Source organism: Acipenser ruthenus, chromosome 9, assembly GCF_902713425.1.
Source record: "Acipenser ruthenus chromosome 9, fAciRut3.2 maternal haplotype, whole genome shotgun sequence".
In the NCBI taxonomy this organism is placed as follows: Eukaryota; Metazoa; Chordata; class Actinopteri; order Acipenseriformes; family Acipenseridae; genus Acipenser; species Acipenser ruthenus.
In genome coordinates this window covers 44,561,818-44,577,123 of record NC_081197.1, presented here as the reverse complement: position 1 = coordinate 44,577,123, position 15,306 = coordinate 44,561,818, and the positions used below count along the sequence as shown (strand labels likewise).

Below are 15,306 nucleotides of genomic sequence, written 5' to 3'. Positions count from 1 at the left end.
TTGTGCATTCTTCGTGTTTTGTGGAGGGGTACCAACAAATTTGAGCACGTCTGTATGTCCATGGGGTGCATCACCACTCTCTGTGACTAGCTCTGTTTCCATTAAAAACATGGACCACTTAAGCACTGACAGGCTTGCGTAACATTAATCATGATGTAGAAGCTTAGACTCAATCTCCACTTTACACATTTCTAGAGGCCAAGTGTTTTACAGTTACAGTTAGAGGTGACAACCGGAACCCACTGGTACATGCCAATCTTGGTCTTCAAACATTCCCCACGTCTCTGGAAGTACTGTATACTAGTTATGGAAATTCCTTTGAATAGAAGAATTCATTTTTTACTTTGAGAAAAACAAAAACAATATATATATATATTTCATACAAAACCACACACATGTTTTACCATACCTCTCTGAGCTTTCCCATGCTTACACTGTGCTTTACTACACTTCGCAATACTTTCACAAGGGTAAACTTTTATAAGTGACTTTTTAAAAGACATATATATAATAGGCACAGCAAATACTGATGCAAACCAGTAGTTCAAAGTTTTTTTTCTCTCTTCTTTTGACATTATTCAATTTGTGTTTTTACCTTTAGTACAGCATGTACCTGCTTGATAATTGTGTAATTACACAAACTGCCACGTGGTTCACTTGCTCAAATCCCACTGGTGGTTGGACTATATTGCACTGAAGGTACGAGGATCAGGTACCACTGTACTTACACTAACCTTTTCAACAACCTTTCAAAAACAAAGACTATTGACAGTAGTGTTAGGTACAATGTAAGCACACTGTTGGTCACATACCTCTGCCCCTGTCCTCCACGATATCTTGATGAAGGTATTAAAATGGGGTCGTCGTCGCTGTCATCCGAATCCTGGTAGTTCCTGGAGGCCGTCGCTGCCCCATCATGACTGCTCTCGCCCACTGGCTCTGTTCTTCGACAGGACTCACTGGGATTGTCAGAGCTACTTCCTCGTTGTTCATCAGTCTGCAGAGTGGGGGCGCTCTCCTCTTGTTGAGAGTTCCCTGCTGGAGCCTCTGCTGCTGGGCTATCCTCATCGATGGCAGCTGCCTGCTTGGGACTCTCTTCACTAGACTCCTGTTCTGCACTGCTGGGCCCAGGCTGCTCCACCACACAAGAGGCTGAAACGGAGATAGAGGTTGTTAACATAGTCATTAAAAGGTTATTAACAAGCAACAGCGTATTAATATACTAAGTTAATATATCACAGGATGTCAATACTTTTTAGTATATTGGCTGAAATATGAGACCCACACAAAAAAACAAAGTTCTGATGTCAAGCATCCATATTAATAAGTTATACTGTTTTTCTGTATATTTGACCCACACCCTGTAATTTACAAGGACACACAGCAAGACCGCTGCAAGCCCCTAGCTTTGTCTGCTTTAAAAACACTACATTGCTAATTACGAATCTTTGTTGCCTGCAAAACCCAAAATTAATGAATAAAAAAATATAAAACAAAACACAGGTAAGGGTGCAGTGAATTGATAATCCACTTCAGGAACCACCGTATAATTAATTCTGTACAGTATTTGCAAATACAAATGTCCAAGCCCTGCCATCCCCATACATCAGAAAAAGAGACCAAAACGAAGTCATGCTGTACTTACTAGTTTCCATGCTTTCCACTGGTAGTTCCTCTTTTCTTTTTGCTTTTTGGGAGCCCTCCTGTTCGCATGGTTTGCTGTGACTTCCACTACCTCTCGAGCTGGAAGCTGTACTGCTCCTTTGGGTCCATAGTGAGAAAAGCATGGTGATCCTCAACAAACACCAACACAACAAATACAGCATTCGCCAAATGAAGGTCGACAAACAAGTGCTGCATTGACAACAAAAAGCCTAGTGGTTACACAGAAGTGAATACAAACTTGACGGTAGTAGACCTTATTCTATAGCTTATTTGTGGTGTTAGCTACACTTATTAAGTAGTTGTGTAGCTTAATAGTCTAAAGCATTGTAATTAATATTACTTAACACGAACAGCATTGCCCTTTTTGCCCACCCAAGTTCTGAGAAACTTTTTTTCACAGGGTAATTGCTTTTGCAAAAAAATAGGATTCAATTTAATGAAGGATTCAATCCTGTTTTGTTTTTTTTTGCCTGGCTTGTGAAAGGTTCTTATCAAAAAGTATAGGTTCTATTCGTTTTGTCGCATCCCCTAGCAGTTGTTCTTACCACTCGTCGGTGAAGTCCAGTTTAATAGTGCTTGTAGTCGTTCCCTGTGTGCTGTAGTGCAAACTCAAAACAGGTTCCCCAGCACTGCTCAGAGGGCTAACACTCTGTGTATTACCTGAAAGCATGTCAACAATAATCTGAGTCACAATGTGAAAAATGAGTACATATTTTGCATCAATTTTCAATGGTTTAACATACTGTTTGAAAAATGCAGCACATTACTACTTACAGTAATTCATTCATATGGAATAAAACTGCAGTAAAAAGACAACCTGTACCAGTATGCTTTCAGTCTTTGAAAGCAAGTCAACATTACATCTTAAAAATGCTTCTTAATACTTAAGCAGCCTCTAATAGCATTACTGGCATCCAAGCAGAATAGGAACAGCTTTAGCTGAATTATTTTCCTGCATTTATTTTAATTAGGAAGCAATTACTACTTCATGAGGTTTGACAGGTAAGAATAACATAATAAAGAAAAGACTCTAAATCTAAAGTAGGCTAGTATTATACAAGTCCCGTACAGTTTACATTCCTTGCAATAAGGTCTAGTTCTTGACAAATAATATGTATTTTGTATAACTCCGTGTAAGTGGAAGGATTAGACTTAATTCCGGCACATTTATACAGACTCTAGTACAGTACCTAGAATCCAAAATGTTAATGAATAAAAAATACAACACACATACTTTTAAAATGCAGGTGAGTGATTATGCTAAACATTAGGGGTACCGGGCAATTGTGCCCCTCCTTCACAGGGCTTTCAAACTTTGATAAGAGCGCTGCTTGGTTTTAGCTCTGACATTTTTGGTGACATCATCTGAGTAAATCTGAGGACAAGTAATAGGGTTACGAGTCTGAATAATAGGTTATCTGCACACCCCCACTAAACGTACACTTTTTCAGCTTGCTTGATATGCTGCACAGGATGCTTATTTCTATAGTAGACACTAAATGTCTGCATTTTCACTCAAATACATCACAGTTCATAGTGAAAAAGATGATAATAAATGTTAGCGAAATATTAGGCTTTCCTCATTTGTTACATATTGTACTGGTAAATATCTGCACGCACACACATTTCACACGTAGTCATGCTCTACTTGGCACGTGGGATAAATGAGAAGATAAACTGACAAAGGCATTCGACATTAAAAGAACAAATCTCAACGGTTTAAAAAAAAAAAAGCAAAAACTTCAAAACAAAAACAACACAATCAAATCAGTTCAAAGCAGAATAAAATCTGTTTTGAAAGTAGTTTTAAAAGGGACAGGTAATATCTGTGGCTCAAATTCCCCAATCAAGGTTCACAAAAGTTTTTTTGAAGTGATGTGGTGGAACAGGCAGGAAAAGAAAGTGAAGCAGAGTGGGATGCAAAACAGATGTGCAATGATTTCCAGCAGCAGAAAGGAACAGATTGTGTATTGCTTTACGTGAGGTTGCAAGCAGCTCAAAGGCACTGGTGATGGCTAATTCAAGAATCAATTCAAATATTATCTGGGGCAGGCTGGCTGGGTGGCTGGATAGCTGCCTGGAGGTTATATAATTGCTGCTTGATAACAAAAAAGGTACCATTGTTTGCTACCTAGTCACAAAGCTCTTATAACAAAATGCAGCTACTGTAAGCCCCTTCAGCAATTGGTACCGGTACATATATTATAGCTGATTCACCAATATTTGCACCGATGACAAAGGCTGAATGACTTTCAATGACATACAATAGGGAAATTCAGCTGGCCATTTCCTACAAGGTAGAAACCGTTTTAAAAATAGTAACGCTTGTAATTACAGATGTCAAGGGGGTGAATACTGAAGGGTGCTTGTAATTACAGATGTCAGGGGGGTGATTACTGAAGGTTTAATGGAATGGAGAGTTTACAGCTGAATTATTGTGTTATGAAATGGAGATAAAACCAGTTTATGGATTAAAAATTACCCAATATTGTTAGAAACAATGCAGATCATGTTTTTGTTAAAATGTGTTTACTCGAGGGAGTTAGTGTGGGACAGACTTTTAAATAATGTAAATGGGAGCCACACTTTGTCTTTGTGTGATTCATATTATTGATCATCATCATAATAATAATAATAATAATAATATCTTCTCCAAATGCCACAAGATAAAAATTTACAGAAATAAATGTAAGACACACTCCTAAGGGGTTACAACAAATTAAATAATTTGATTAAAAAAAAAAAATTGTCATGCATTTCTTTTTGTTAAATTTCTCTCTCGTGTACAGTGTTGAAAGAACACATAAAACAGCAAACAGATCTGTTCATTAAAAAATATGGTGTCATATTTCCTGTCATTAAACAACCAGCTAGTTCCCCTATGACGTTATCTCTTATTTATATTATATATATATATATATATATATATTATACACTCACACAGCAAACTAAAATCTGCAGAAAACAAGCGTGTCTACTTGCATGACATGGAAATGGAGAAACACAAAGCTTTGCAAATGTAAAAGGAGATCTGACAGGTTCGTATCTCTGGCTGCACGCACCCTGTTGCTCATCGAGTGACATGGATCCAAGCTGTTTGTTAACCACAGAGGAGGGAGAATCTGAAACAAAAATGAGACTTTAACTAAAAAAAAAAATTTTAAAAAAAGAAGTACGTAGGCAGGAGCAGCTTTCAAAGAAAGTCAAGTTATGATCTTTTTTCACCCAAACAAAAAGGCAGCCCTATAAGAAGGAATCACAGCAAGATGTTTGCCACTGTCTGATGTAATATATATACAGACCTAACATGTGAGATACGTAACCTTTGCTATATTTATTTATGCATACACTGGCAGTCAATTATAGGGACACCTGTACATTTTACTGAAATCCAACGAAGAATCAGCAACACAGGATGTTTTGCTGGCATTTTATTGCAAACTTTTCTCAAAATATGCCCCTGGTTGGCAATCACAGCTGCACATACTCACACAATTCTGTCACATATACTCACACAACTTCAGCAGTGCATCGCCATGTGTTTTTGTCCATTCACTATTAATCATCTCCCAGAGCACATTTATGTGGTTGCACTCTTCTTTTTCATTCTCCTGTCAAGCTCATGCCATAACATGTCAATGGGGTGAAGGTCAAATTTCAAAACCGTTTTTTCTTCTTTCAGATTTAAGTAATTTAGGTTTAGTCTGGCCGTATGCTTAGGGTGATTATCATGTTGAAAAACAAATCCTTCACCCACCAGTCACCTGCCTGAGGGTACTGCATGACGTTTACAAGTGTGTGGTCTATTTATACTATATCTCCTGTTTGTGAACCGGCAAAACAACCCCAAACCTTCACGTTACCACCTCCATGTTGTACTGTTTGCACTGCACAACATCCTGACAATCTCTCTCCTGTTTTTCTTTTCATGTACTGTTTCCTCTTGGAGCTGAAAAGTTAAAGCATTGATTCATCTGTCCAGAACACTCTTCTCCATTGATATTTTGATTATTGCCCATTCTGGGCATTTTTTGATGGTTTTCTCATCTCAACAAAGACGCCTCTTTACTGTTTCCTTTGATATGGTGACTTTTGACGTGGAATTGAAATCAGCAGCAAGTTGAGGTCTGGTTAGGAAGCGATTAGCCTTGGTCTTTCAACAACCATTCTGTCTTCTCTTTTGGTTGTTTTTCTCTTTCTGCCTCTGTCACTTTAGATTGTATAGCTCCCAGTTTTTCTGTCTGTATCTGTTGATTGTGGTCTGCACATCAGCTGCTGTCTTGTCCCAGATGTTCACATGTGTCTCTTGTCTCAATTAGTTTAGGTTTAGGTGAAAGTTGTCTGTAGCCTTCTGACTGAGAGGGCTGTACACCATTATAAGGGGTAATAGTTTCATAAGACTAAATCGAGGTAAGATGCTAGTAAAACATATCCATTGTTACACATTTTGTTTTAATTGATAACAAACTTTTGCATAAGGCAATGGTTCATGTATATGTTTCCTTTCTTAGTAGGATTTCAGTAAGAGTTACAGGTGTCCTCATAATTGTGACCGCCAGTGTATATAAATCACTATAAGTATCTCAAATGTGCATCTTCTGTAAAAAAAATAATATTTTTTCTTTTGGGTCGGTAAGCATTCTTGGTTATGCAAAGCAATTTAGTATGCTTTCCTGTAATGCTGCGCTTTAAAATCATGGTATATACAGGAATCGAAACCGAAACCTAAGATACTGAAATGTTGGACCTTATAATAAAAGGTATCTCTATTGGCCTGGGGCTTTAGTGAAATGCATTTTGATTGGAGAGTCATCCTTGAAGTAAGAATTAAATATTTCACTACAGTTAATATTTGTTAATTTATTTTTGGGTTTATAAACATTTTGGACGATTTAGTATGATTTCTAGTAAGCTTGTACTTGTGGTCGCCGAATCTGCCAACAGAAAACAAAAAACAAAAACTCACTTGTCTAGCTTTCTGTCTATCTAACTTTACTTTAGTTTTGAAAGTACATAAAACCATCCCTGATTGGATGTTGGAGATTTTGGAGATGCCAGTCATTTGGTAAGCAACAAATGGTTGTTTAAAAAGGCTTAAAATGGGCGTTTAACGTCACCATTACATCATCGTTCATATATGAACGATTTCTAGTGGCGCCGTAGAGGAAGAGTTAAATGGATTAAGCAGGACTGACACTGGTGTTAATGTTGGGCTTTACAGAAGAACTACATTTTGGTGTGAACTTGTATATTATGCAATTCAACAATACTTTGTCCTTGATTCCTCCGTCCTTGATGGCCCTGGATAATTATAATGTTAATTCTGCTTTGCATACAACAAATCATAGAAAATAAAATAAAGAATTGCATGCTCGCTGTTGTTTATTATGGTGAACACATTCTGTTTTTAAAAATACTTTTTGTGTAGCACTGAATGTAAATGAAAATACCTGAATTCCTTTACCATATTGTGTGATACTTTCATATAGGAAAGTGATACCTGTAAAGTATGGCAAAGCAATTATAGGTAAGATTTACTGGAAATATTTAACTAGTTCCATAGCCTTTAAGTCATTTGGCATCATATACACCTACAAACTAAACTACTGTAAGGCCAAACTCTTTGCCTGTTATCATCTCATCTTTGTATATTGGTCCTATATTCTTATAAAACCAGTACTATTTTTTCATGCAATGTTGTTGGTTACAATATATTTAAAAGTGAGTACTGCAGAAGCACAAACAGAACAGAGAAAGTAATACAATTAACCATGGCCATGCTCACAATACAAGCATTACCAACCCTAATGGAACCAGATGGTGGCTGAGGAACTTGCAGCAACATTGAAATTAGCATTGTGAACAGGAATGTGTTCAATTAAGATGTTCCTCGACACAAAACATCTGATGTCGTTCACTGTTGCACACACAGCCAGCATTTCAGCCACAAGCACAGGACAGAGCCCTGGCAACAGGCAGACATGACAGAAGGACTATCCCAAAAGCACCAGGAATGTGAAGCACATATGAAAGTTTTTATTTGTTCAGCAGCAAATCCAGACACCTAAAAATACATCAGACTTTAAAGTGTATTTCATTGTTGCAAATGGCTTCAACAAAAGGATCTGCTACTAATCTGCCACTCAAGGATCTCTGTGTTTATCTTGAATAAGAAATACTAAAAGAAACTAAATCAATTCAAGGACTACATTCCCAATTGGTAAGGGGTGAAGGATCTCTCAAAGGTACAATTAGGATGAATGTGCGTATGCTGACTTTACATGCATTAAGACATTAACCTTGCAGAGGTGTGAATGCTGCTAGTTACAGCAGGCCACTTAGGTTAGAAAAGTCGAAAATGACAAGTAATTTTAAATGTCAGTTTGTGACAGGTCGGCAAAAGTATTGATTATGAGATACGAGTACTAAATAAAGATCCTAATAGTTACAACACTACATAGCTCATAAACGTAGTTTCTCAGAAGCAATCCCAACGCATATTACAAGTACCTTAAAAACCAAGACTGTATTGTTGATAGAAGAAAAAAAAAGCACCAAAAAAAAAACCCCACTTTTAACCCATGGTTCTTGTGGTCTCTGGTTTAATACCATTCCACCCTTCAGCACAAAAACTAGAACCATTTACATCCAAATATTTCAGTTATCTTCTTTTCCACTGGCATCCAATCACGTCATCTACAGCTATGGCCAAAGTTTTGCATTACCTAGAAATTTAGGATTGAGACGTAATTTAAAAAATAAAGAGATAAAAAAAACTATAGGAACATAATTTAGATCTTTTATTTAACATCATGTAATCAAAGAAACTACACAATGATATTGCAGAATAGCAGAACAGTATTTCATGTTAGATTTCAAAATGTCACATTTTAAAAATGTCTCTATTTCGTAAAGTATGCCAAAAACTACAAAGCGGTATGTAATTCACTATATTAACGTAACATTATTCAGCAGGTTTCATTCGAATTTATGAAGAAAAAAATGGTTAATTCTATAGGGTGATGCAAAACATTTGGCCAAAGCTGTAGAACATTTCCGAAACAACTACAAGTTGGTCAGCCATTTAGAATCCTTAATTGCTCATTCCCTATACAGTGTAAATTCAGTTCCAGGAACAATGGGGCTGTCTAAGCATCTATAGGCAAGACACCTGGCAACCAGACTTTCTTCCACTCTGCTCTAATGTTTATAAATCCAATCCCTCTTGTAAGCAAGTTCAAGCCCACCCTGAAGATATTTCTTTTTGGAAGGTTTGAGCAATTTACTTGTTTATTTTCAAGCATATTTCAGTGCTTGTGAACAATATTTAGTTCTCATCCTATGTGAGAGACAATGGCACTGGCAATCCCTCAACAACTATGAACACACCTCCATCCTGACCTGAACCCCCCTGCCATTCATTCCTGGGTAACTGTGAAGTTATAGTGGTGTTGTACTGTGCACTGAAGTGAGGCCCCTATTGCTTGGATATACCACATGCAAAATACCAATACATTCAAAACAAACTATTGCACAGCTTATGCTTAAAACATTTCATGGAATGGAAATGGAATGGAAAAATATCACGTTGGTCAGGCCAGAAAAGGGACTGTTGCTGTGCTTCTGTGTTTACTATAATGTCAAGACATGGAAAAAGAAATAACTGAAGGCAGTTTGACTTACTGTTTTTAGCCACAGACTAGGATCTAGTTCACTGGGTGACTCTGGGGAAATGTACTCTCACTCCAAGACATTTTAAGATGAACACTTCGCTTATTCTAACACACCTCTTTGTCTGCGATACCCTGACCTCCATTTTGATAATCTATAAAATAGATCCCATACATGCTTCATGTTATTCAGGGAATAATTAACATGAATGATGGTGTAATTATCTGTAGTTGGCTATACAGTATTTCCATTCAATACCTGTTCAAATTAATTTGGTTAACGTTTGGTAGGGTTCAGGCCAGGTTTAGAGTAATAAAATATTAGTCAATATCTTACAACAATCATAATTACTGGTAACCAACTATTGTGAAGATGACAGTTTTTATGAGGAGATGTGTGTTCGTATGGCACATATTCTATATTTTATGTCTAATATTAAACTCTATTACCTTCTTCATTTTATATCAACTATATAGCCTTTCCAAGGAGCAGCAAGGCCAACAATATAGAATTGAATCTTCCACATGCAGATTTGGCAATAACTCCTCTACCCCAGGGTTCTCGCAGAATTAAAACTTCACTCAAACAAAACTAAGAAATCTGTCACATATATAGATGCATTTAATTATCCATTAAATAGATTTCAAAAGAAAATATGATGCTCTTGGATCTTGACCATCTATCTTCAATTGATAAATGTAGTAGAAGTAATGCCGGTGCTCACAATGAAGCTCTGTGGCGGTTATATACAGTACAAGGGATGTTTTTTTTGTTTTTTTTTGGCAGTGCAAAAAGCTCTAGGGGTTGCATTATCGCACAGCAAGTAAAGTACTGCATTAGGAGGTGTGCCGGGTGCTTTAGTAGAAAATACACATATACAAGTTTAACCTGCAGCGGTGGTGCCCTGACCACCCCCGGTAGTGGGAGGCTCAGGGACAGGGTGGGAGGGAGGCTCAGAGACAGGGTGGGAGGGAGGCTGCTCGTCCTGCCCCTGTCGTTCAGCCATCAGAAGCAGCCGCTGAAAACGCCTACAAACTAGACTTACCGGCAACCTCCGAAGCCGGGTCTCTGACGGGGCAGAAAATAAAGTGGAGGTGAATGAACATAAAGCAAAGCAAAGAAGAAAGAATACAGATGGAGAGGAAAAAGTGTGCAACTGTTCTGTTTGGATTTAGAGAAAAATTACTTTTAGATGCACTCTCTCATGAATGCATTTAGGGAGAGCATTTAGAAAAAAATATATAGGATTTTTTTTTTTTCAGTATTGTTGAAGGGAATTAGCAATTTTCAGTTAGGAATTAGATCACCTTTTAGGCTCATATTTAATGATATTTTCAGATACCTTGTTATATATCGTATAAAACTCAGAGAAGAGGAAGAAAAAAAAAAAAAGATCCCGATTGGATGCAATGCAAGGTTTCCCATTCAATGCTCTGTGCCGTTGACAGACTTCAGCCACTCTCTATACTGCACTACCTATATCTGATTACACCACTCCACAGGACATTGTGAAGCTGTTATTATTCAACCCTCACAACAAACACCAGCTGTAGTAATATTTTTTGAGGAATCAGAGAGTTTACTAAAAAATAAACTGGAAAACCCAGGTTTGCATTGAGTCCCTGGGAAGTCACTAGTGTTTTTACTTAAAATGTGTAATTATATACATAAAGAGATACTTGAGTAAATATATATTAATTATTTCCTGCAGCAAAGGTTCCTCTTGTTGAATTTTCGCCAACATATTTGTCCGTCACTGTTTAACATGCAGCACGTGAACAACTTTTCACTAAATATAATAAGCACTTACAGAAACGTAGGCTTGATTTACTGATGGGTGCCGTTATGTATGTCAGTACCAATTAATACTTTGGACATCTCTGTAAGGGGTGATTGGCTTACCTGGCTGAGTGGGCTCGTGTGGTGAAGCTGTGGAGGCCTGCGTCTTCTGATCGCCATCGGGGGAGGAGAGCAGGGAGGTGGTGGGGGGGCTCTCGGTCAATGAGGAGGTGGACGGGGCCAGAGCAGTCATTGTGGAGGAAGAGGAGGTAGGTTGAGGAAGCGGCTCAGCCACAGCTTCCACCTCCATTGACCCCTCTCCAGACCTCTGCTCCAGGGCAGCGGGCTCAGGGTTGGAAACTGTGCCTTCTGGTTGAGCTGCAGGACCTGCAAACATTGTGTGTGACAGGGCTGTTTTTTGGAGTTGCTTATCACTAGCGAATATGTTTCTACACTGATACGATTTCCCCCATTAGTCACCACCAGTGATAACAATGTTTTTTCATTTTTTTCTATTAATCATAACTGTAGTGGTTTAAATATAAACATACAAATTCACAGAATTCCACGTAGCCATGAATAAACTGAAGACAATATATTGTTTATTATTTGCACAAACCAACGTATTTAAACCTATGGCCTGAAAATTTCCTCTAGAAGTAAAATAAATGAAAAGCCTCTTCTTTCACACATTTATTACGTTAATAATACTACACATGATCGAGTGCTTCACCTATAACAACTACAAAGCAATTTAGTTTCTGGGGAAAAAAATGATAAGCAAAGCAATAAGAAGCATACACAAGCATATAATAATAATAATAATAATAATAATAATAATAATAATAATAATAATAATAATAATAATAATTTTTACTGAACTGAACAGCTGAAAAACATTATTTTGGAAAGACCTCTCCTGGTAGTTTAAATTAAGGCAATTTGTGGTGACGGAGTGGAAACAGCAGAAGTATACATTCATGAAGTACTAACCAAGGGTTTAAAATCTATTTTCTTACCTATTAAAAAGAGCAGCATTATTACTGGTCTCCCATTTCTTAGTTGGAGATGTTTTGGTTCTTTGTTAGTTTTTTAAAACCTCTAAAAATCAGGGATATACATATTTAAGCACAATATATAAAAATCACTTCCTGTCTGGCAGGTCACCTGATTGAATCAACACTGATGCAATATATTTGCTTTAGTCTGTCACTACATCAATATAAAATCCCTTTTTTCAGGGGTTATAAAATACTGTATAATGCAAGTCTCAAGCTAGCATTCTTTCCAGAAGAACCGAGTAAGGAGAAAGCTTTACCCCTGACACGTGATCGCGTTCGGCCCCGGCTGCTCTGGGCGACTTCACTGGCTTCTTCAAACCATCGTGACAGCATGTCTGACATCCTCTGCATTAGGGAAACATTGGGACTCTGTTCTCCTAAAAAGAGAAACATTTTCACATTAATTAATCCCTGTACAAGAGGACTACGAATGGGCTACAGCATAGAATACAGTTCCTTGCTATAGTGTCAGGAGCAGAGAAATAAAAATAAAAAAGAAGAAATCTCTGTGTGGTGTGCAGGCACAGGTGGCTGCATGTCAGCAGATGCCCAATGATTCTCTTGTACAATAATTGTGAATTGTGAGATCCTGCGTGGAGTAAAGATTCATATTCACATACAGTCTACCCCACTTAAGTGTATCTCGTTTAAGTGTGTATCCCACCTAAGTGTATTAAATTCCAAAATCTAAAACCTTCATTCTTGAAAGTAAAAGGAATGTTAAGCATTCTAAGTGTCAATAGACCACCTTGTGGAGTCAGAGCGGACCCATATGTTGATGTCCAGGCTTGAGGTATAGCCCCCCTTTCTCCCACGTAACTCACAAAATAAATGAATTTCTGCACTACAGCAGACCTTAATCTCCTTGTGCAAGAAAAGTACAATATTTCACCTCCAACAAAGAGCAAAGGCAATCAAATGCACTGGGAGACAGATGCCTCTGTCTCTCATTTATTTTGCTCTGAGAATATTTTTCAGATAGCAGTTTACTAACTCCTGAAAATGCATTTTGAAAGATTGATTAAGAGGCTTTTCATATTGAACTAATTCTGAAAATCGTACTGTGAATGCTTGCTTTCTCACAACTGTTTCTCTCAAATTGGCTGTGAATAAAGCTCTTTTTAAACTAATATCCTTGAGCAATTAGGTACTGTTTTCAGCCTTTACTACATAGTTATATTTCTGATTTCAAGGACGTAAACAGATACGATTACAATTTTCCATATATAAAAATATATATATTTATTTTTATTTTTTTTATTTTTTTGAGTAATGAATATTTATGAAGGTAATTATGATTTTATTTGAATTACTCAAGTATTTTCCTGTTTCATATAATATCATTTTAGTTCCCAGCTGCTAATGTGCCACTTCAGAACATCACAGAGTACTCTCTGCATTATTTCTCTTTAGAGATAACAGCCTGTCTATTGCTTCACCACTGTCTAGCAAGAACCACACCTGTTCTTGAGGGTGGAACTGGGGCAGCTATGGGTTCACCCACCACAGTCTGCTGTCTGTCAGTGCTTGCTTCTAGGACTGCAGCCTGCTTTGAAAAAACCTTTGAGAGGGATGTTCCTCTGTCACCAAGGAGAAGACAACCCCAAAGCAGCAATACAGATCAGGGGGGCAAAGGCTTGCAGCATTGCCAAGCACTCAAAGCACAAGAATTGAGAGGGCAAGCCTATCACTGTTGTGCAATTAAAAACATTTGAATAGAATGAATCACCATGTCCCTTTCAAACAAACTAAATTTGTGTGAGAACCAGAAATAAATAAATCCTTAAATGAATCTTCCTTAATAGACATTTTTCATAAAATGGTGGTTAAAAGGTAAAATAAAAAATAAAAAAAATTAAAAGAGATGCCGGTGTCCGAAGGGGTTGTGATTAGGTACGACTGCCAGTTGGTCTTTTGATCTTACTGAACAAAAACTGGTTTAAATGAGCAATATTTTGACGAAAACACTAGTGCACATTTTCTGAAAGAAATTAAATCAGTTTAAGTAAAACAGAATAAACCTAACCAGCTCCTATTTGTAACTAAGGCCCTGTCCACACTATGCCTTTAAACCGTATTAGTTGCATTTAAGCCGGCTTAAAAGTGCTAAATACGGTTTGCGTCCACACTACGCAGCATTTAATACAGTACTTGAAAACCGGACTCGAGACCACCTCAGGAGGTAGTCTCGAGTCCGGTTCTAATTAGATCGCATCAGGTAGTGTGGTTTGTCGGAAGTGTGGACGCTGTAATACCAAACTACATTTTTTGTGTATACTCCAATATCCCAAAATGCTTTGTGGTATGTTTTGCGAAATACTCAGAGCATGCACCTGAAGGACTTGCTATCAGTGTACACTCCGCACTAGGTATTCATTTTTATGCTTCAAAAAATCTGTCAGGACATCTCTGTTAAACTAGTGGGGAAAATAACAAAAACACAACGTTAAATTAGGCGACTGCAAAAATGAAATGCGAGTTAAAAGTAGGATCGGGGATAAACAAATTACGTAATTTGTCAGCTCTGTTTGAAATAAAATTAAGAGGACCAGAATTAGGCTCGGGCAAGATATGAAGGTAAAAACAAAGATTATTTTGTAATTAACAGCTTTTTCTGAGTTTAATTATAAAACAGAAATCAGCTCAATTTGTTTAAAGGGACTTCATCTGATTAAAAATAAAACCTAAAAACTTCAAGCCCTACTTGTGTGTGTGTGTTTGGATTTACTTTTTCCGTAATACTCGTTACATTTCATTTATGCAATATGGACCTCTGTTAATATGGGGCATAACACATTATTTTAAAATAAAATACAGTGCATGGTGGGATACTATTGTATTAATTTCCACGGTTCATTGCGCTGCTGGGAATTGTAACTGAACTATTCTAATGGTGTGTGGACGCATTAAGCCTGACTAAACATGAAACGGTACTTCAGTGTGGACGCTTTGAGCTGGATTAATTAGAGCGGTTTCGAGTACGGTTCTCGAGATCGGTTATGTAGTGTGGACATAGGCTACGTTTCTTGATGTTATTACAATGTTAAAATGGGGATATTATCTTTGCACCTGTTTCAAGACAGATGGGTTTAACAGTTAGCTGACCTCTGATAAATCCCCATGTATTGAA

The 15,306-nt window shown here is 37.4% G+C and overlaps 1 protein-coding gene across 8 annotated transcripts in view; it reads right to left on the bottom strand.

Moving 5' to 3' along the window:
- Window positions 1-15,306, bottom strand: part of LOC117405920 (DDB1- and CUL4-associated factor 6-like) — a 53,073-nt gene that overhangs the window by 12,541 nt on the left and 25,226 nt on the right. For 3 of the 8 annotated variants that reach the window (XM_034009443.3, XM_034009444.3, XM_034009446.3), the window contains exons 9-15: window positions 12,434-12,553; window positions 11,239-11,502; window positions 10,225-10,404; window positions 4,728-4,787; window positions 2,211-2,325; window positions 1,646-1,794; window positions 813-1,152 (exon numbers count right to left, since the gene is read on the bottom strand). In XM_034009443.3, the coding sequence (XP_033865334.1) occupies window positions 813-1,152; window positions 1,646-1,794; window positions 2,211-2,325; window positions 4,728-4,787; window positions 10,225-10,404; window positions 11,239-11,502; window positions 12,434-12,553 (1,228 nt within the window). The remainder of the gene's footprint in view (window positions 1-812; window positions 1,153-1,645; window positions 1,795-2,210; window positions 2,326-4,727; window positions 4,788-10,224; window positions 10,405-11,238; window positions 11,503-12,433; window positions 12,554-15,306) is intronic. The other 5 variants (XM_034009447.3, XM_034009451.3, XM_034009445.3 and 2 more) reach the window with 4 other exon arrangements.